General features: G+C 37.2%; 1 protein-coding gene across 2 annotated transcripts in view; it reads right to left on the reverse strand.

The window, feature by feature from the left end:
* Positions 1-23,706, reverse strand: part of OXCT1 (3-oxoacid CoA transferase 1) — a 151,654-nt gene that overhangs the window by 110,440 nt on the left and 17,508 nt on the right. The window contains exons 4-8 of one of the 2 annotated variants that reach the window (XM_011966404.1): positions 22,401-22,536; positions 20,641-20,661; positions 18,977-19,126; positions 14,474-14,580; positions 12,221-12,281 (exon numbers count right to left, since the gene is read on the reverse strand). In XM_011966404.1, coding sequence (XP_011821794.1) covers positions 12,221-12,281; positions 14,474-14,580; positions 18,977-19,126; positions 20,641-20,661; positions 22,401-22,536 — 475 coding nt within the window. The remainder of the gene's footprint in view (positions 1-12,220; positions 12,282-14,473; positions 14,581-18,976; positions 19,127-20,640; positions 20,662-22,400; positions 22,537-23,706) is intronic. The other variant, XM_011966412.1, reaches the window with a different exon arrangement.

Genomic DNA, 23,706 nt, shown 5'->3' on the forward strand with positions numbered 1-23,706 from the left:
CTCAAGTGTGAAGTTCTGAACACTGTTTATAAGAAAGGGGAGTTAAGTGAATCGAGCTAAATAATTGACTTGCCACTCATCACTAACCTTGGCTGTTTCAATCCTTTTCTGCTGCGTAAGAGGACTGGTGCAAGACAAGAAAGCACATTGCTACCCTGGTTAAACTTCCTGATTTGAGGCTTTACCTTACCAACAAATAAGAAATAAATAAGTCTTACAAAAGTGTTTCTGACCAAAAAGAAAACAGAGACTTACAAGGCAGTTTAGAAAGCTGGTGGGGGGAAAAAAAATAATCAGTCTCACCATCCTCAAAGTCTCTCCATCACTGCCTTCCTCCTCCTAAGATGCTGATGATACAGATGAAAAATCAGATATATAAGGCTCTCCCAAACCCCAAGAACACAGCATGACTTCAACCCTGGACTATTTCTGTAGCTCTTGGAAACTCTGCCAGCCAGCAGAAGCTACAGCCACGTGCTGGACACTAGTCAGGCTGGAGGAGATTCCACCCATTATCCTGGTTAGTGACATTCATCTGGCTGTGCATGTTTTGTTTGTTTGTTTCATTTTGTTTTTGAGCTGGAGTTTTCCTCTTGTTGCCCAGGCTGGAGTGCACTGGCAAAAATCTCTCACTGTAATCTCTGCCTCCCAGGTTCAAGCAATTCTCCTGCCTCAGCCTCCCGAGTAGCTGGAATTACAGGCGCCTGCCACCATGCCCCGCTATTTTTTTTTTTCTTTTGCATTTTTAGTAGAGACGAGGTTTCACCATGTTGGCCAGGATGGCCAGGCTGGTCTCAAACTCCTGACCTCAGGTGATCCACCCTCCTAGGCCTCCCAAAGTGCTAGGATTACAAGCATGAGCCACTGCACATGGCCTGGCTGTACAATTCTATACATGAGAAACTGGCCCTCAAGTATAAGTCAAATAATCAAGAAAAAGGCAAGTGCTGCTAATAAAATGAGTCCATCAATATGTAATTACATCATATTAATGTCAGATCTATTGACAGAAGCATTGTGCTGTTAAAAGATGGTAGCAACTAGAGCTGGATATACAAATTGCTTGCACAAGATCTTCCCTTCATAGATGCCCCAAAACCAGTCCCACAAAATTGCAGTCATTTATCGGCATCTATACAAATTCACATTATTCTAATTAATTTTCTATTCATTGTCTTCAAACCAGCTATTTCAGTTCTACTTAAGTATGTTGGTCCTTTAAGAAATACTGAGTGACTTAATATGTTCAGACTACAGAAATAGAAGTTATGCTGTAAATGAAGGGTCTGCACACTTTTTTCTGTGAAAGATTAAATAATATTTTAGGCTTTGCAGGGTACACACTGTTATATACTTTTTTTAAAAAATGGTCTTTTCAAGATATAAAAATATTCTTAGCTCTTGGACTGTACAAAAACAGGCCATGGACTATATTTTGTCAATCCTTGTAAGTAATAACTGTGAACCAATATTACAGAGGGAAAAAAATGTTCTATACAACATGAATCATCCTCTCATTTAATACAAACCACATTAGTTCAACAGGCTCTCCTGATGTCCTGAATTAGGAAGTTCTATATTAGAGAAGGATGAGGAATATGCCCTATTTTTCATGAGGCAAAAAAATTCCAAAAAATTCCACCCAGATATTTCTCTCTTAAGTGGTCAAGGATAAAAGATGTTCAACAAGGACTATGAAGCATCACTTATAATGTGTATATTTATAACATTTAAAAGCCTGGATTTACATAATACAGGTTAATAAAAAATTTGAGGCCTGAAAAACTATAACTAAAGACAAAAAGCCAAAAATAGCTAGGATAAAATTCACCGCTCCATCAAGAAAGGGGAATATATTATTTAAATGACTTTCTTTTAGGATCTCTATACAAACTATAAAAAATAGCTCCAAAATTTTGTAAGGATAATGGCATACAAATGACTTGCTGTAATTGGTATTTTTACCCCACAATGCAATGAAGTCCATTGTACTTGAGATAATGGAACTCTCTCACATAGCTGCAGCATTGTTACCAAGCAACAAGAAATAAAATGTCAAGATTAGCACTTTGTTTAATACATTTTTATTACCAATAAACTATTTCTATTCTGCTATTCTTCTGGGTGTAAAAGGTCATTAAGCTAAGAATTATATTTATTTGTTAATATACAAGCGTATGTAAAATAATGCAGTAAGTTAATACTAGGCATTCATTCAAGTCCATATTTTTATATTTATTGCTTCCTTGGTAGAAACAGCAAATATTAACATAACAGTAATTCTATTAGGTTATTTTGCCAAACTACTCAACTACAATATGTCTTCATTGAGTACATCTTCATTAGCATCCAAATATTTTCAAACCAACCTAGCATTTCATGAAAACTCAAGGAAACAAATGAATTGTCTTTAAATACTGCTTATGTCAGGATATTATATTTTCAAAGCATTCTATACCTGGCTAAATATGTGGCACAGAATTTACAGATATCTTTAAGAATGATTTAGTAATCAATTTTAAAAAGTCTAAAAGCACAAGTAAAATATATAACTGAAAAACAATAAGGAAAATAAATATAAGTTGAAGATTTTATATAATTTACCATGTCTGAAAAATCAACCTGTGTAAAATGATATCCATCATTCACCACATCCATCCCAAAAGTTAACACTTAGGAAGGTGATAGTATTCTGCCGAAGGACTAAGGATTCTTCAGGGAGGGTTGGTGGAAGGAAGGTATTTCTTTTTTCCATATTGTATCAAACAGACACCTTATTTTTTTTCTCTTAAAAGAACTTGTGTCAAGTGTTCAACTCAACTGGCCCATGTGAGTAGATTCAAGAAGATTAGGAACAGTTTTTTGCTAACCTCATTCTACGTAGCTACCTGAAATAGAGAGCTTTAACCAGGTAAATTCTAAAGAGCAGCAAAGAGCATGTAGCATAGTAAGTTCACACAGTGAATGCCAAATTTGACATTTCAGCCAAGTTCTCACAAATATGCCTCCATATGTCAGAGATATTTATGTGTGAATGTATTTCACACAGGAATGAGCCTGTGTATGGATGTGTGTGTTCTTGAAATGGAATCTAATGACGTTTTTCAACATGGTGAGAAGTCTTTGTCTTATATGGACAGAAGCTTCATTTTTCTTCCTACCCCAACTTTCTTTTTATTGCCTCTTGAAAAATTACGAGTTCTACTGCTTTTAAAACTGTATCATTAGGGATTAGCAGTCTAAAGAATAACAAAAATTTAAGAGGGAAGGAATTATGCTTACTCCTTAGGCATTTTCATTTCTCTAAAGCAGGAAGCAAGATGGCCCAAATCTCTAAAACACTGATACATTAATTGGCCTGCTTAATAATGAAAATTAAATGTTCACAGGATCCACTTTAGTGCTTAAGTCACCTGGTTAAAATCCACTGTGTTCCCACCTTCTATTGTAAAGTAAAACAACCAGCTTGATTACTTCTAAGATAATGTATGATGAATTATTAACACAAAGAATTATTAACACAAAGCTCTCCAAACAGGGCCAGAGTCACAAATACCAGGAGGCTCCAATGTCAAAAGTCACAACGTCTGAAAAAGATACTGCCATTACTCTCGAGAAAGTTAATTCTTGAGACTCCACACCCTACGACCATACAATGAAAATAGTTTGTCATCCCTGTTCTCCAAACCCACCACGGATGCTCTTGCCTCAGGCCTCTGCACATACTACTCATTTGGCCCTAAAAGGCTCCACCATCAGTTAGCTGCAAATCTAGCTTCCTCACTCTCTTGAGGTCTTTACTCAGAAGTCATCTTACCAAGGCCTTTCACTGTACCACCCTAAGTTTCAGTTTCTTTCCCTGACATTTCAGGCACCTTTTCACACTTTGTTTTTCCTCCCTTAACACTTAGCAATATCAAATATACTACAAATTTTACTTATTATTCATCCTATTATCAACATAGACCATCAGAACATAAACTCCATCATGAGAGCAGTGAATTTTGTTTTGTTCACTGCTATATTTCCAGAACCTATAAAAATACCTAGTACACTAGAATTTGAATATCAGTGAACTTTCCTTAAACTATCTTTGCACTGTAATATCTGGTACTTGCCTCAAATCAATTAACGGAGGGAGAAGGCAAAGAGATGGGGATGTGAATGGGGCAGGAGTGACCATGGGTTGATAGTCACTGGAGCTAAGGTGTTGGGCTCATGAAGGTACATTATACTCCTCTGGTTACTATTGTATATGTTCATTATCCTCCAAAATAAACATTTAAAATGAAAATCTGTATTATCAGTTACACTGCAATCTTTACCTTTCCTCATTCACCAACCAGAAACACTACATGTCTGCTTGGCAGGACGGCAGACACATCCATGATCTTTTCCTCTGATCAGTCTCCTAAAAAGAGATAGAGAGGTGGTGGAGCAAGATGGTGGAAACGAAGCCATTTGTCCACGCCTCAGGAGTACCAAATTTTAACAACTATCTGTACACAGAAAAGCACCATCACAAGAACCAAAAATCAGACAGCATTTGGGGAACTCACAGCTCTGAAGGTGAGAACGCACACCTGGCTGGCTTCACCACCTGTTTATTGTAGAGCCCCAGGGCCTTGAGTTAAAATAGGTGGTAGTCAGGTAGTAGTTACAGCAGGCCTTGGGCAAAACCCAGTGCTTTAGGCCTGACCCAGCACAGTCCCAGTAGTGGTGGCCATAGGGGTGTGTTTGACTAACCACACCCCCAGTTCCAGGGGGTTCAGCACAGAGAGAGAGAGAGAGAGAGAGAGAGTCCACTTGTTTGGAAGAAAGTAAGGGAAAAGAACAGCAGTCTCTATTGGTAACCCAGAAAATTCTTCTGGATATTAACTAAGGCCATCAAGACAATACCTCTTACAAGTTTACAAAAACCACAGCAATTATGATTGGAGCCCAAGTCCCTCTGAATACCTAGAAAGCTTCCCAAGGAAAGGTATTAACAAGACAAGACTGCAAAGACTACAATAAATACCTAACCCTTTAATGCCCAAACACCAACAAACATCTATAGGCCTCAAGACAACCTCGGGAAGCATGACCTCACCAAACAAAATAAGGCACCAGGGACCAATACTGGGGAAACAGAGATATGTGACCTTTAAGACAGAATTCAAAATAGTTGTTTTGAGGAAATGCAAAGAAATTCAAGATAACAAAGAAAGAATTCAGAATCCTATCAGATAAATTTAACAGATTGAAATAATTTAAAAGAATCAAGCAGAAATTCTACATTTGAAAAATGCAACTGACATACTGCTGAATGCATCAGAGTATCTTAAATAGCAGAACTGATCAAGCAGAAGAAAATCACTAAGCTTGAAGACAGGTTTTTGAAAATACAGTCAGAGGAGACAAAAGAAAAATAAAGAACAATGAAGCACACCTACAATATCCAGAAAATAGTCTCAAATGGGCCAGTACTAAGAGTTACTGGCCTTAAAGACGAGGTAGAGAAAGAGATAGGAGTAAAAGGTTTATTCAAAGGGATAACAAAATTTCCCAAACCTAGAGAAAGATAAACATTCAAGTACAAGAAGGTTATAGAACACCAAGCAAATTTAACCCAAGGAAGACTACCTCCAAAGCTACCTTTTGGGAGTTAATCAAACTTCCAAAAAATCAATGATAAATAATTCTAAAAGCAGTAAGAGAAAAGGAGAAAAGAAACAACAGACAACAGAGTTCAAATATGTCTGGCAACCGACTTTTCAGTGGAAACATTACAAACTAGGAGAAAGGAGCATGACATATTGAAAGGACTGAAGGAAAGAAACTTTTGCCCAGAATAGTACATATGGCAAAATATCCTTCAAACATGGAGGAAAAATAAAGAACTTCCAAGACAACCAAAATGGGAGGGATTTCATCAACTCCAGACCTGTCCTACAAAAAGTGATAGAGGAAGTTCTTTGATCTGGGGAAAAAAAAAAAAAAGGATGTTAATGAGCAAAAGAGAAATCATCTGAAGATACAAAACTCACTGGTAATAAGCAGCACACATAAAAACACAGGATATTATTAATATAACATTGTAACTGTGGTGTGTAAACACTCTTAAGCATAAAGACTAAATAAAGAACCAATTAGAATAACTACAATAACTTCAAGACATAGCACAATAAGAAATTAAGAGAAACAAAAAATTAAAAAGCATAGGGATGAAGTAAAAGTGTAGAGTTTTGGCTGGACACAGTGGCTCATGCCTGTAATCCCTGCACTTTGGGAGGCCGAGGTGGGTGGATCACCTGAGGTCGGGAGTTTGAGACCAGCTGGCCAACATGATGAAACCCTGTCTCTACTAAAAATACAAAAAAATTAGTGGTGGCGCACCTGTAATCCCAGCTACTCAGGAGGTTGAGGCAGGAAAATCGCTTGAACCCAGGAGGCAGAGGTTGCAGTGAGCCGAGATCTTGCCACTGCACTCCAGCCTGGGCAAGAACAGCAAAATTCTGTCTCAAGAAGAAAAAAAAAAAGCGTAGTTTGTATTAGTTTTCTTTTTGCTCATTTGTTTATGCAATTAATGTTAAGTTTTCATCAGTTTAAAATACTGGGTTATAAGACAGTGTTTTCAAGTTTCATGCCAATATCAAATAAAAAAAAACACAACAGACACATAAAAAATAAAAAGCAAGAAATCAAAGCACCCCAGAGAAAAATCACCTTCACTAGAAGGAAGACAGGAAGGAAGGAAAGAAAGAAGACCACAAAACAACCATAAAACAAAAAAACAAAATGGCAAGAATAAGTCCCTACTTATCAATAATAACACCGACTGTAAATGGACTAAATTCTCCAATAAGACACAGTAGCTGAATGGATGAAAAAAATAAGACCCAGTGGTCTGTTGTCTACAAGTGACATGCTTCACCTATAAAGATACACAGAGATCAAAAATAAAGGGATGGAAAAATATATCCCATGCCAATGGAAACCCCCAAAAAACAAAACAAAACAAAACAAAACAGGAGTAGCTATACTTCTATCAGACAAAATAGATTTCAAGAGAAAAACTGTAAGAAGAGACAAAGAAGCTTATTATATAATGATAAAGGGGTCAATTCAGCAAGAGGATACAATGATTATAAATATATACGCACCCAACACTGGGACAGCCAGATACATAGAGCAAGTATTATTAGAGCTAAAGAGAGACAGATTAAAATACAACAGCTGGAGACTTCCACACCCCATTTTCAGCATTGAACAGATTTCTCGGGAAGAAAATTCAGAGACATAGGACTTAATCTGCACTATAGAATGAACCTAATAGAGATCTATAGAACATTTCATCAGATAAAAATTACTAAGAGGAAAATTTATAGCTATAAGTGCCTGCATCAAAAAAGAAAAAGAAATAACCTAATGATGTAACTTAAAGAACTAGAAAAGAGCAAACCAAACCCAAAACTAGTAAAAGAAATTCAGATCAGAGCAGAAATAAATTTGAAATGAAGAAAATACAAAAGAACAATGAAACAAAAAGTTGGTATTTTGAGAAGATAAACAAAATTGGCAAACCTTTAGCCAGACTAACAAAGGTGGGGGTGGGGGTGGAGGTGAAGACCCAAATAAAATGAGAGATGAAAAAGGGGACATTACAACTGGTAAGAAATTCAAAGAATCATTAGTGGCTACTAGGAGCAACTATATGCCAATAAATTGGAAAATCTAGAAGAAATGAATAAATTCCTAGCCATATATAACCTATCAAGATTGAACCAGAAAGAAATTAAAAATCTGAACAGCCCAATAATCATAAATATATACACCTACTATATACCCACAAAAATTTAAAAATTTTAAAACGATGCCACATGCCAGGCACTGGTACAGAACACAGAAGATGCAGCTCCCTGAAGCCTGGCTCTTATAAATATAAGTCTTAGGATATCACTTTTGAAAACAATTTTCTACATGTCCATTAACCTCTAATTCTTATATTAGATGGGTTCACCGATATTCAGTTTATATTGTACTTCATAAACCACACAGGCTATTGTAAATATTTGTGTGCACCAAATATCGTATCATCTAAACAATTCTTTTACAGGCAAACATACCACAATATAAATACAATAAAAGTAAGTATATTTATGTCATGATAAATATACTTATTTTGACTGAAAGCTGAAGTTAACTAAAATAGTTGAAAGAGCCTTGGGTAAACCTTTGCCGTCTTGTAAACTAGCCATAGCACAAGCTTGACAGCACAAAGAAATCCACAGCAGCGAGGTTATTTCAGTCACAGGCAGCCTCAGCAGCTTCAGTGGCTGAGTCAGACAACCTTTTCTGACAGCACGTGCATGCCAGGCTGCTTGCAGGAGACAAAGCATCAACAGTTTCCTGAGTGAAGCACTCTCATCCCTCCCCATTGGTTTTCTATTATAGGCTCCTTCAAAAAAAAAAAATAGAAATAGGTCATTTCCAGAAAAACTTGGATGGTAGCTTATGCACACAGAAGACTAGCAGGGGGGCTCATAGGGAGTTGAAAGCTGAACACAGTAACAGGATTCCTCCTGAGAAACAGCCCAATTAGTTCCCTTTGGAAGACTCAAGAGTCCTTGCTACTCCTTTTCATACACATGGAAGGCAACACCCAAGAGTCATTCCCTGGCTGGTTTTGCACTTGAACTTGTAAAGCTTATCAGGGAAGACTTCACCCTCACTCAAAGAGAGGGAGGTCCAGAAATAACACTGTCTGGACTGAAAAGAGAAACATCTCTCTGGCATGTGTGGCAATATGTGCCCATATGCACTATTTTTCCCAAGTAGCTACCCAGGTCTATAAGAAGGGTAGGAAGATACAGCCAGCATCAACTGTGTCACAGCTTTGTGGGGAAGCATGCAAATAGCTGCACATTTAAATAAATATGAATGTAATGTTCATATTGGTTTTGTTAAAAACACACATAAGTGATCACCTCTATGGTTTTATACAACTCATAAGTTTGTCTAGAAAAGTGGTCCAACTTTTTTGGCTGGTACTAGGGATCAGTTTTGTGGAAGACACTTTTTCACAGATGGGGGTTGGGTGGGGGCGAGGTTTTGGGATGAAACTGTTCCACCTCAGATCATCAGGCGTTAGATTCTCATAAGGGTGAGCAACCTAGATCCCTCACATGCACACTTCATAATAGGGTTCCCACTCCTATGAGAATCTAATGCCAGGGCTGATCTAACAGGAGGCAGAGCTCAGGAAGTAATGTTCACTCACCCACCACTCATCTCCTGCTCTGCAGCCCAGTTCCTGTACAGGTCCATGGCCTGAGGGTTGGGGGCCCTTGGTCTAGAACACATCTGAAAAAAACTTTGCCAAAAAGGACTAATGTTTCCCTTTTGCAGAGTCTAGAAATAAACATACTTATTTACTTCTCAATGTAAAACACTTGCTGTAAATTATATAATTTAAAAATTATAAACAGAAAAGCAAGAGGTATGTTCCTTTGCCACCCTGCTTCCAAATCCAAAACAAATTTAAGATGCCTAAGGGAATCATTATTAGTACTTTAAATATTTATAGTTCTATCTTCCCTAAAACTCAAGTCAAAACTCAAATCACCAGGGAGAAGAAAGGTTGAGAATATACAGCACTGTGGAGTGTGAAGATGCTGGCATAGAGCTTTAAGAGACAAGCTCTAATCCAGATTCTACAATTCAAAAGAAAGGAGATGAGCTAAGAGTTTTTTATTTAAAAAAAAAAAAAAAAAGACGCCATTGACTATGTTATATAGGGTGTAGTCACGCTGGTTATGCCTCCCACTGCTTAAGATACTATAGTACTAAAACAGACATTCAGTCACCACATGTAGAGAAATACGTAAAAAGCTTAAAGGTCAAAGAGGCTAGACAACAGAATGAAAAGAGTTCAAGAGAAAGACTGAATGAATGCACGGGGCCACTGAACACAGGATGATGTCTTTCTCAAAGACATCTCTAAGGTAGACGGTACTGGAAGAAAAAAAAAAGACTACAACTGAAATAATTGTCAAGGAAGGTCTGGGACAGAAAAATAAGCTGGGGAAAAAAAAAAAAAAAAACCTCCTTATTTGCTTGTATCTAATAGTTAGCATTCAAATGGGCTACTTCTGGAGATATCTTCCGAGAGTTTAAAGCATCCATTGATAGATAATATGGAAGCATTTCATAACATAATGGAAAAGAGTAGACACCCTGGAATCAGTTTCTCTGTGGGTCTATCCTGGTTCCACCTAAGCTGTGGGATATGGGGTATATAACTTAACTTCTCTATGCCTTTAAGTCATCACCTCTAAAATAAAGATAATTATTATTCCTATCTCATAAGACTATTGTGAGAATTTAAAATAATGCACATAAGGAATATGGTAGTGACTGACACATAGTAAATGCTTGAATAGTAGCTAACATTATTAGCATTTTGCATGCAGAAGAATATGCAGTTAACTTGACCTCCTGGACTCAGGTGATCCTCATACCTCAGCTCCCGGGTAGCTGGGACTCACGCACATGCCACCACATCTGGCTAATTTTTTGTAATTTTTTGTAGACACAGGGTTTCACCATGTTGCCTTCCAACATCTGGGCTCAAGCGATCCACCTGCCTCAGCCTTCCAAAGTGCTGGGATAACAGGTCTGAGCCACCATGCCATAATTTTAATTTTACAAGTCACATGTGGCTAGTGGCTACCATACTGGAAAGTGTAGTGAATTAGGAGTGGTTGCCCACATCACTGTATTGAAAGAGACCCTAATGTGTGTCTTGGCCTACCAGGAAAGCATTCTGTGATCCATCAGAGATGTTTGTTCCAGGACACAGAAGGGCAGGCTTTATTACATTTGTAGGCTCAGTTAAAGGATTTTCTCTCCTTAGGCCAAAAGAGTCTCTCTTTCCTAATACCTACAATGATTCTTCAACACAAGGTTATTTTCTGCTCTTGTAAGAAATGAGATGAACTGAAAAGAACCAGATTATAACAGGAAAAATTTTAAAAAGAACTTCACCCAGGATAATGCATAATGCCCCTCTGTACTCTGGGAAGAAATACTGGTTTCTGACAGTTTTACAGAAATACAGGAAGTCAACAGGGTATAAAAATATTGATTATTTTAAGCTATGCTGTAGGTCTTTTTTCAGTAACACTAAAGTTGTGTGCCACGGACAGGTCATTAAGATGGATGAATAAATTAAAGACAGGTTACACAGAAAGTGTAAGCCACATTATCCATTTTAAAGGCAGAAAATGTAAAGCCATTGCAAAAGGAACCACCATGCCTCGGTTGAAAGTAACATATACCTCAGCACTTTAAAAATAGCACACTTCTTTTTCCAAGAAACGAACAAAACGCTAACATTTGATTGTTTCAAAATACACTGTACTGACTTCATGAAACATTACCTTAAACTTGTATAAATGAATCAAAAGATACCACATACAACACCTGCCATCATGAGAAAAATCACTAAGGAACCTATGTATTTTCAATTCCAGATCCCAATAGGGGTCCTATAAAGTCCTCCCAAGGAAAAACTATCTCAAACTCCCATGAAAATTCGGTTCCAAGTTGATCCTCAAGGCCTCAAGTTGAGAACCATTTGAAGTCTTCTTTGAGGTTCAGTATGTTACAACCAAAATGGCACAGTTTGGGTATAAGCCCCTGTTTCTGCCCTGGATCCTTAAGCCTGGGAAGGCTACAGAATTATTCAAGCCTCTTCCAAATACTGAGATACTCAAAGGACAGTCAGTGCCTGAGTATGCTCTGAATGGAACCACCTCAAAGTAGTTATTTGTGCAACGCTCTTCCCTTAAAGTCACAAAATCGATCACAGTAAGATCATGAACTTCTTCTGACACATTTACTATTTTCCAGGGATTCCACATACATAAATTCATCTTGGGATTTCACTCAAGGAGATCTATTTCATTTAAGGATCAAAGGACTTTTATAAGCTGGTCCCATTGCTTGATTCCCAAAGAGAGCATTCTAGTGAGACCCTATCTAACCAGAAAGCTGAAGTTACAGCAAAATTTTAACTATTATATATTCAGATAGAATGGATCCACTTCCAAAACAAAACAAAACAAAATCTGTCATTGTTATCCAGAAAACAAATGAACTGTGGTACTTTTTATTGAATTAATACTTAACATCAAGTTAAATAATTAACACCAAGAATTCAAAAATAACCTCTTACCTCTACCACTGTGGTGTCTGCAGCTTTGCACATTGGCAAGTTGAAATTTCTTGCACTTTTCCTACATCAGGGGTGGAGGAGAAAAGAAAGTTGGGGGGAAAAGACCAAAACTAAACATCTCTGTCACCTTTAAGGGTTTATAGATTAGAATTTCTATGAACTAAGAATCTAAGAATCTTTCCAAAAAGAGTGTATCATATTTTCCATTAATAAAGTTTCATAAATATCTCATAAATTTTAAAAAATAATAACTACTTTATTCAATGTATATAGTTTTGTTTTGAACAGGATTGAGGGAAAGAGGAACTATTTTTTCACATTCAACATATAGCCACAACAAAAAAAGAATATTAATAAATCTAAGTTAATTTCCCTTAATCTTTTAACAAGTATGCTTTGTCCCTATTAGTTAAATATTTCATTCAACCACTTGCTTTCATTAAAATATTAAGAAAGGAAAAGTAGCAAATGCTTCACATGAGAAGGTATAGTAATTACATTCTCTATTGAAGAGAAGAAGCCTATTGCTGAAACTAAATGAAACATTCATTGATAATTTGTGAGTCACCTATAAAGATAATTCTGGAGAATCATTTTCTGATGAAGTTTTTGAAAGTACAACACCCACATCAGACCTTGAGGTGTAAAAATTTCGAAGAGGTGCCAATTTTGCTGATGGTTTTGCACTCTGATGTTCCTCAATACAGTTCCCCTAATGATAAAAATTAAAATATACTTTTTGTCTCTGGGAATATAGGTTGACAGCAGAATTTCTTTGGTAGAAGGAAGTAAGTCACAGCTATGATTTACTAGCTCTTTTGAGCCACCAATATTTCTTTTGCTCAGATTGAAGAATTAGTACACGAATAGGAGCATCCTTGAGAAAGGAGCCCTCGTGAACTTTCACAAGTTGCTGGGTTAGATCCCACCAGACATCCAGGCATCAAAAGCTCCAAGGGCAGAATGGTCAGAGGCAAAGGAGTCCCAAGTCCCTCATTTGAATAACCTAGACAGACTTCTGTTCCAGCTGTCCCACTAAATATGAAGTCAGTCCTAAGGTCACTTGATCATTGGTGATGCAAGCTTTCATTTCACACCAGAACTCATTAACTACCAGCATAAAGTCAGTGCCTAGAATAGCCCTTGTGCAGCCTTTAAATACCAGAGCCAGGCACTGTAGCACAGAATAAATGTGGGAATATTTTCAATAATTCCTTTCTGCTTTGTAGTACACAATTTTGTTAATCTTTTTAAAAAAGCAACTAAGCATTTGTAAATATTACACAAACGTGTCACATAAGGTAAAGATGATGTAAAATGTCTCCTGTTATTGCCAAAATTAGTTGTACTTTAAAAAACTGACTAGATTAAAGAAATCAAAGAGCATTAATATCTCGTAAGTCCTTCAGAAATAAAAAGCGGTATGAGAGTATCACTGAGAACTTAATTGTGATTGCACCAAAACTGCATTTGCTAAAGATTTAAAAATTGTTAATCGAAAGCAGCAAATGATAAATGAGCAAAAGAATGATTTCTGTAAACTGATACGTAAAGTCTTCAAGATCAGTTTGGAAAACTCTAAAGTGTACACTCGAAGGTTTCATAATCCTCAAAAAACAACTATATAAATCTATAAATCCAGGAAATAAATACTTACTATGCTTAGAATAACCAAAAGATTTTAAAATCTATAAAGTCTGTCACTAACCAGAGAGTGAGGACTGAAAATTTAGCATTATAAAGGTTAACCAATTTTTCAGATAGGACCTTTGTAAGCATTTCCTAGAAGACACTAAAAGGACTGAAGGACTGACCCCAAAGATTATTAGCAGTATCCTTTCAAAATATCAAATTAACTTTGACATTTTAAGACAACACATGTAAATTAGAGTATCGATTAAATTAAATTGTATGATGTCATATTTTCTAAACGTGTAACTGGTCTTGGCAACTAAAATACACAAGAAGAAAAACAATTGGATGAGCCTATATAAAAGGGCATATAACTTCAAATATTTAACAAGCAGTGCAACATGGATATCAACCAGTCCAAACAGACTCCCACAAGTGGACATACCAGCAGGCCTGCACACACCTATATATGTGCAATACACATGGGCATGTATGATCTTGGGCCATTTCCGAAATACATTTTTAAACTGCAAATTCGCTCTGATGTCCATTTTTGTAATCATAATTTAGAAAACATAGAGTTGCTGATATGTACGAGTGTTTTTAAAACTATCACAATACCTGAAAATCACGTTTCCTGCTCGGTCCGCCTTCCAGGCTTTCACCAAAGCAAAATCCCCTGTAATTGCTTCCTCCAAAATAAAGTGCTGACCATTGAACTCCCTCACCTGCAGAAGAGGGAGAAGGCATTGTCAGGTATTTGCACAGGTCTGGATTGTGATAGAGGCCCTCTGATAGAGACACTCTGACAGAGGTAGATAATAAGGATACAAAGCTTAGCAAGGGAAAATTTCTCAGAGGGAAAAGCATCTCAGAAACTTCAAGGATAAGCAGTGTTAGGCAAAAAGGACTTAGTCAAAGTGGTCAAAGGGGAGCTAAGGAAACAGAGAAGTAAAGGTCTAGTGACAAAAGAAAACGTGTGCATTTGAGGAACTGAAAGTTCTATGGCCTGAGGGATAGACTATTCTCATTTTACTATTTGTATGTACAGGTTATATATTGAATACGAAAAATAGTCCCTCTTTCCCTCCCACTGAAAAAAACAGTTTGCATAAAATGGTCTATGCAATATTGTTTTTCTACATAAAACAGTTACAAAAATCTATCATTCGGATATCCTCATTAACCTATAATCACCTGTTGAGATTTTAAATGGGATTCACAGAATCAGTCAATTTGGAGAAAACCAACATGCCCTATCTTCCCACCTATGAGCATAGTATATGTCTCCATTTACTGAGGTTTTCTTTGACCTCCTTCAATAGCTTTATCATTTTCTCCATAAAAGCTTTATATATTTTTCTTAGTTTTATTTATAGGTACTTAGTGGTTTCTCTTGCTACTGTGAATATTACATTTGCTCCTATCTACTCTTCTGACATTACTGGTCTAGGGAATGCTATTGATTTTTATTTATATTTATTGCCTTTTAATTATACTATGAATTTTGGGGGGAAGAACATAAAGCAAAACTGTCTTGCCATCATGTTCTTTTATTCTTGAGGGTTTATCTCCAGGAATTAAAAAACATCCATTGCCACACTTCATCATGGCACAAAATGGAGCCATGGGAATGCAGAACTCCATTCTCATCCCTATTGCACCCCCTAGTGGAAAAACAGACTGCGTTTTACAAAAAGCTGCTATAGAAAATTTTGGTACATTTACTTCAACCACGGTTTGAAACAAAACTTTTCTTAAATAAAAGCTACTTTAAAGACATTAACCAAGTTGCCTGCTAGAAAAAAGACTAATGAACTTAGGGAATAACTGATGAATGAGGATCTTACTATAGGAACTAAGATAAATTATATGAAAGATATTTCTGAACCACATATCAATATACTAAGTTATTTTGTAATGGCTTATGTATTTCAAAAATCACTGTAAATACCAACAACGATAGTTCAGTATTTTACACATAGATCTAGAAAACTGGGGTAAATATATGCAAATGTAAGGCAAAGTCAATAAATAGGCTTCTTTTATATTCCAGTTACATAATTTTCTGGTATGTCTACACAGCTGTTGCTGAGTGTTAGTTTTACTGAAATTTAAAAATGGGGAAGGAATTGGTTTTATCAAACTAGCTATTTTACTCACTTGAAAGAATTGTACATTTCATAGTCACCACTTCCTCACTTTTTGGTTCTTTCTCAAATCTAATGAGATTTTCATCCCCTCTATTCCAAAAAGGAATAATTCTTAAAGTTGTCAATGACCTCTGTTTTTGCAAATCCAGTTATTCAATTCCAGGTCCTGTATTACCAACCTCTTCACACTCAGTTAATCATTTTCTTCTTTTTAAAATTTCTGTTATCTTTCAAGTTGCCAGATGCCCCTGGGTTTCTTCTTCACTTACTAGTCACTCTTTCCCATTTCTCTTTGCTGCTCCTTCTCTTCCCAATCTCTAAATGTCAACGAGGTGTTCTCTATCTTCACTCAGCCCCTAGACACTCATCTAGTATATAGATTTAAATACTACATGCTGATGCCTCCAAAGTCTCTGTCCTGGCTCTAGACTCTGCCCTGATCTGAAGTCCACTAAGCACCTCCTCTTGGAGTCTAATGAACATCTCCAATGCACCATGTCCCAAACAGAGCTCATTGATAAGGCCCATGCTTCACTCATCTTACACAGTATGCTTGACTCCTCTTATACCCCTTACCCATCCACCAGCAAATCCTGTGAGCTCTACCATCAACGTAACATCAATTCCAACCACTTCTCTCAAACTCCACTGTTACCACCTTGGTCTAGCCACCTTCCATTCCCACCTAAATTAACACAACAGCCTCCTAAACCCTCTCTCACTGCTTCTGCTCTTGGCTTCCTAGCAAAAAAAAAAAAAAAAAGGCCAGGCGCAGTGGCTCACGCCTGTAATCCCAGCACTTTGGGAGGCCGAGGTGGGCAGATCACGAAGTCAGGAGATCGAGACCATCCTGGCTAACACGGTGAAACCCCGTCTCTACTAAAAAATACAAAAAATTAGCCGGGCATGGTGGCGGGTGCTTGTAGTCCCAGCCCTTGGCGGGCTGAGGCAGGAGAATGGCGTGAACCCGGGAGGCAGAGCTTGTAGTGAGCCAAGATAGCACCATTGCACTCCAGCCTGGGCGACAAGAGTGAGACTCTGTCTCAAAAAAGGGGAAAAAAAGAGAGAGAGAGAACAAGAACCACCACCCCAGCAGCCACAGTGAAAAGTTACAAAACACAACTCAAATTACATCACTCTCACCCTTATTCAAAATCCATAGGCTTCCCACTATGTCCAGTAAAATTCAAACTGCATGAATTTGGCTCCTGCCTCTCTTCAGTCTCCATCCTTATCACTCTCTGTCTCATGTGCTGTTCCAGGCTCACCACCCTCCTGTGCCCCAAACACCGCAAGCCTGTAGCTGCCTCGGCACCTTGTACTTACTCTTCCTTCTAAATAGAGCACAAACCCTCTTATCTCCACTTGCCTCGTTCTGCTACCTTATTCAGGTCTCTACCAAGTGTCACCTCCCCAGAGAAGCTCTCCCTGGCCACCAATCTGGAATACCAGCTGCCTGGCCAATGATAATTAATTCTCTTTGCCCTTAATCTACTTGATTTGTCTTCACAGTACTTCCACTATAGACACTATGCATTTATTCATTCACTGTCAGTTCTTTCAATTGTAGGAGCACTTGATCTAGATCATTTTACCACAGTGCTTAGACCAGGGCTAGGCAAAGAGTAGGACCTCAATAAATATCACTAATTTAGAAATTAACTCACTTCTTCCTACTATAAGTAAAAAAAAGAAAGTGCTAAGAATTAAGAAATAAATTATCTGTCACATTCCTAGGGAATTCAGACAAAATTACAAAACTACTAGTTTGAGGCACCTGACTCCAGGCAGAAATGAATAAAGAAATATTTTAGTCTCATATTTTCCCAAGGTGAATTAATTCTCCAACTTCTAGGAAGCTATCAAAGTATTTATCACAAGTTTTCTGGGAACCTTTATGACATACTACTACAGTTCATTTTAATAATTAAGCTCCTGTCTTTTACTTTGTCAAGAAGCCTTTTAAACTTATTTAGACAGTAAAGGAAAAAGATAAAACATAAAAAACACATTAATAAAAGCTTTGAATCCACATAGATCACTCTCAACAGAAAGATGTCTCCAGATGGAAGACACGGCTGGAGACCAACACTGAACATCAAAGGACGTATTCAGTGACCTCTGATCTTCCCTCTGATCGTTCCTTAGAATGGGAGGGGCAGAGCCAGCATCCCCATATGCAGAAAAGTGATAAGAGATCCCCTGATTTACTATGTTCACTTCCCCAGAGATAAGTACAGCATTTCTGCAACCTGTGTGAACTCTCTTTGGCCATCTGGACAAGCAGAATGGAAAGATACTGTAATGAAATACTGGCCAGTGTAATTTTTGAAATTTTCTCCAATCTGAGCATCTCAAATACCTTTATCTGAAGTTCTGCTCTTCTATAATATGTAAGTGATGTTGCCTACAATAAATGTACCCCATCCTACTCAGCACTTTAAATGGAAGTAGGTTATTCCGTCAAAAGCTCAAATGTGTCCAAGATACAAAATAAAAAGTGATCATATGATCTCTCTATTCTATCATAACAGTTCCTTTCAAGGTTTCAGACAAACATATTATTTCCTTGTATTTTTCTTCCTACAGTCACTTTAGGACGGGCCTGAGCATAAAGAGTTTGCTAGCATGCATATCACAACTGCTGTATTTTCCATATAAGCATAATCAGCAAGTACAACTGTTTCTCAATTTGTTAAAGCCTACCATAAAATCAGTTCAAGTAACTAACCCTGACTAGTACATCACATGTGGATTACACCTTTTTTCCTTCTTTTTATTCTAGTTTCTCTATGTGATTTTAAATGCTAGTAGATGCCTAGATTTAGCTAGATTTTCACCTGTTTATGAAAATGAATGAGTGCTTTTTCTCACACAGAGGTGATTTTACACTTATTTGCCCAATGAGTCCACCCAGAATCCCACGTGGAAAGAGGGATCCTGGCATAATCTGGATAAGAGTGTTTCTTACCTCTCTTGGCTTACTGGCAATGGCAACACTGCCATCTTTGTTGTATTTGATGGGCGATCCTCCTTCTTGTACCAGGGTCCCATACCCTGTGGGGGTGTAAAATGCAGGAACTCCAGCCCCACCTGCACGGATCCTCTCTGCAAGTGTGCCCTACAAGTGAGCAACCAACACCCTATAAGTTCACTAAGCACACTTCTGTATGTGAACACAAACATTTAGACATGGCTCCTACTCTCTAGAGGCTTATAATTCTAAAAAGCAGCTAGCATTGTATATTAGCATGAGTATTTCACTAATATTGTATGCTAGAAGATCAATTTTAAGAAGTTACTGTCCCTCTAGATCCATTCTAAATCCGCATTCAAAATGTAACTGCTTATTTGTATAGTCATGCTTTCAGTTTCCATACCTCCCAATGATCTCTTGACATATTTCAAATGTGTCTATTTTTGATATTCTAAGTCAATTTTAAAATCTGAATTATGAAACTTTACATATATACATTAAGTAATGCAATTAAATTTTGTTTTATTTCATGCTCTATGTAGGTATGCTAAATTTTATTCAAGTTAATAATGTAAAGTGTTCAAATTTTAGAGCTTATTTTAAAACATTTTCATAAGTATTTTTATCTACAAATTGTCTAAGAAAAAAAACAAAGTGAAAAACATGGCACACAGGTGAATTGGTTTTTAAAAGCCAAGAGTACATCAAATCGTTTCAGAGTAGAAACAGCTGCAAGCAAAGTTTCTTTGTATTTTCTTTGGATCGTCATCTTTCCCATGGGTGACTCTTCTTCCTAGGTACCAGTGATTTTAAGACTAGTTTCCCTAGTTCTCTCACTCTCAACTGTTTTTCTACCCACGTTTTCCCTAAGGAATCAACTCTGGCCCTGAACCTTGACACCCTTCCTAACACTGAAGCTTACTGTGATAGCCTTGTTACATGACAGTCTTACTAGAAAACTGACAGGCTAGTCAATAGTCAAAAATTGGGGCTGGACACCATGGCTCATGGCTGTAAATCCCAGTGCTTTGGGAGGTGAAAGATCACTTGAGGCCAGGAGTTCAAGACCAGCCAAGGCAACATAATGAGATCTGTCTCTATGAAAAAAAAGAATTGGTTCATGGTATTAATGATGATGTGTTCATATTGTCCCAACCTTAAAAACTATTTTCTACTTTAACAGGACTCTAAGTATTCAACTTGAAGAAGAAACTAACAATTGGTACTTGAGACATTGAGTCACTCAAGTAGGTGGAATATTCTGGGGAAAGAGAGACTTGGGGTATAACTGAAAATCTTCCAGATAACTGATTATCTAGTCAATGGAAAGAGATGACTCTACCTTGTGTTGTGAAGTTAGTAACATTCACAAAAAATTAAATCATCAAAATTACCATAATACTACTCCCTGCCTTCAAATATGTTTTATATATACCGTTCCTGAATACTCCCCTTCTACCATACTAGGTAAGGGCCTGAAAGTAGACTATTTCTGCAGACAGGCCTTCCGTAGGTGCCACCAGCTCCTTACCTTCACCCACCAAAGAAGTCCTGATCCCCACCATTGACACTCCTCCCCCTAGCCTTCAGGCTGCAAGATAAGCTGCCAGAGCCAGTGTTTACTAATGGACCGCTAAGTTGGGGAAAGAGACACTGACCTCTCTTAGCCTGAGGAAAAACTGTAAAAAAAAAAAAAATATATATATATATATATATACACACAACGATGTACATACTTTCTGACAAAATAAGGAGTAACATAAAAGATACCAAGGGTAATCAAAAGGTTAATTTTCAATAGCTCCACAACCCAAAGAATACTGTATCTCAACCTATCATGTGAAAATACTGCTATGGACTGAACTGTGTTCTCCCCAAAATTCATATGTTGAATTCATAGTCACCAATGTGACTGTATTAAGATAGGGCCTATAAGGAAGTCATCAAGGTGGAAGGAAGTCAAAAAGGTGGGGCCCTGATCTGGTACGATTAGTGTTCCTACAAGAAGGGTCCTACAAGAAGAGACACCCAGAGTGTGAGCATGCATGCTCTCCGCCATGCAAGAACGGTGAGAAGTCGGCCATCTGCAAGCCAAGGAGGACTTCCAAGCCTTCAGAACTGTGAGAAACTTCTGTTGTTTAAGCCACCAGTCTGTGATATTTTGTTATAGCAGCCTGAGCAGACTAAGACATCTTTGTTTTTCTGGGGTTTTTTGGTTTTTGTTCTTTTTCAAAAAACTGAGAAAATGGAATAAATACCAAGCCCAGTGCAGTGCTATGGTATGTACAGGTAAGAGTGCTATAGAGTGACCAGGTGTGACTACAATACATGAGCCTCAGAATAGTTCCCCACGTGTGCTTTCTAGACAAACACACCATGATTTAATTATTAATTTTTTAAAATCTACTAAATTATATTATTACCAACTTGGCAAAGTCAGTGGCAGTATTTTCTGTTGACTAAAATAAAGCGGAGTGACTCAGTTCAAGAGTTGAGAGCAGAGCATGTCAAAAATGAAAGAAAACTGTAGACCCTTCTTTTACTTAAAGGCTTCAAAAAGTTTTCCTTTCTTTATGAATAACTCCAATTAGTTAAGAGATGATACAGAAAATGAATGAAAAGTTGCTAGATTAATTATAGTAACCGCTTGCTTTGTAGTAACACCAGTTCCCTGGAAATCTAGGTTCTGATCCCAGCACTCACTCAGATATAGTCACCTGCACCTTTCACGGGCTTCACTCTGATGTGTCTCAGCAAGACCAGATCACTCACAAATTTCTAGTTCTAAAGCTCATAGAAATTGGAGGGGCATGGTGGCTCACACCTGCGAGGCCAAGGCAGGTGGCTCATTTGAGGTCAGGAGTTTAAGACCAGCCTGGCCAACATGGTGAAACCCTGTCTCCACTAAAAATACAGAAAACAAAAGTAGCTGGGCATGGTGGCACATGCCTGTAATCTCAGCTTCTCAAGAGGCTGAGGCAGGAGAATTGCTTGAACTCGGGAGGCAGAGGTTGCAGTGAACCGAGATCACACCGCTGCACTCCACCCTGGGTGACAGAGTGAGACTCCACCTCAAAAAACATTAAAAATAAATTCATATAAATTAACTTTTTAGGATGACTCTCAAACATTCCAGCAAATCCTTTTTGTATGCTTCTGGCACAATACACATTACAGTGCAAAACTTAAAACCTTATCTTGAAGACTGGATATCTTTTAGAAATATCTCCTTTTTCAGTATACAGTAGAAGAAAATATTAATCTTTCAGCAATCAACAGGAGTGACTTAGAAACTAAATTCCTTGGTTTGGCAAAGTAGTATTCCCTCTGCCTTACCTCTCTTGCACAGCGAAATTTCTAGGGAGAAAAAATGAATTTTTAAAGTTTAAGTTAGTACTATAAAAGCAAATCTTCTCACCTGTGGTGTCAGCTCCACTTCTAATTCACCAGATAAGTACTGTCGTTCAAATTCTGCATTTTCTCCCACATATGAAGAGATCATGCGTTTTATCTGGTTGGACCGAAGCAAAAGCCCCAAACCAAAATTGTCAACCCTAGAAGGAAAATGAAGGGAGCTTACCAATGAGCATCTGACAGAACACTATTACATCTTTTCAAAGAGATAAAACTTGGTTAATTTAAAGAAAAATAAATCCTCTCTTATAGGCATTTAATCCACATTTTCAGTCTCCCATAACCCCAAAACTCTTGCAAGGTAGCTACCCTTTTATTTTACAGTTGAGGAAACTAAAACTCAAGAAGTTTAAGTGATTCTTTTGTGGGGTCGGGGCACGCACAGGGCAAGGTCTTGGGCAGTAAGGGACATACGGCCAATATTCACACCCATGTTCACCCTACAGTTTTACTCCACACCTTTTGTTATTTTCATGGCTACAGAGTGATTCCGAGTTAGAAGATAAGCAAAGAGATGAATTGGTTCTTGTCCTATGCTTTGAGGGAACACATAAATGCAGTGGCAATATACTGACCCAAAAGAAGATTTGGATGGAGAAGCTCTTTCTCTTCTAAAAAGGAAAGAGGGCATTCTGGTATTTAAAAGAGAGATTAACATACTCATTGAAATGTGGACCCAAATTATAAATAGCTATGAACATTTTCCCTATATCATAAATATTTTGCTCAAGATTTCCACATTTGAACATTCTCAACAAAAACAACAAAAAAAAAAACAAATAAACAAAAAATTAATCACAAGCCAGTGAAGAGTATAAGTGGAAACAATAATCCTGTATCTGTTAAATTATATATACTATAGTTTAATATCTTCATTATTTTAAAGCTGGTGCTCAATTTATTCTTAGAAATGGTATACACAGTGTTGACTTTATTTTTCCATTGGGTGAAGGTCTCCAGGTTTATGCCTTTCTTTATTTCTATTATTTTTCAAAGCAAAATATGCCTAGAATTTAAAGCAAAGTCAATGTAACAGGACAGATAACTGAATGAATTATTTTTCCATTTCAGTCACCTTAAAGACTGAAGATCATTTTCCATTCAAGAGTCAGAAATATTTTAACCAACTAGAGAAATAAAACATTTCTAAGACAAGAATACTTGACCTTAAGCTGTTTTTAATGGTGAAATTTTTTAATGGCGAAATATTTTAATGATGAAATATTTATTTAATGGTGAAATATTTTTAATGGTGAAATATCTTTTAATGGTGAAATATTTTTTAATGGTGAAATATTTTTAATGGCGAA

The sequence above is a fragment of the Mandrillus leucophaeus genome, unplaced genomic scaffold (genome assembly GCF_000951045.1).
Source record: "Mandrillus leucophaeus isolate KB7577 unplaced genomic scaffold, Mleu.le_1.0 Scaffold119, whole genome shotgun sequence".
Taxonomy (NCBI): Eukaryota; Metazoa; Chordata; class Mammalia; order Primates; family Cercopithecidae; genus Mandrillus; species Mandrillus leucophaeus.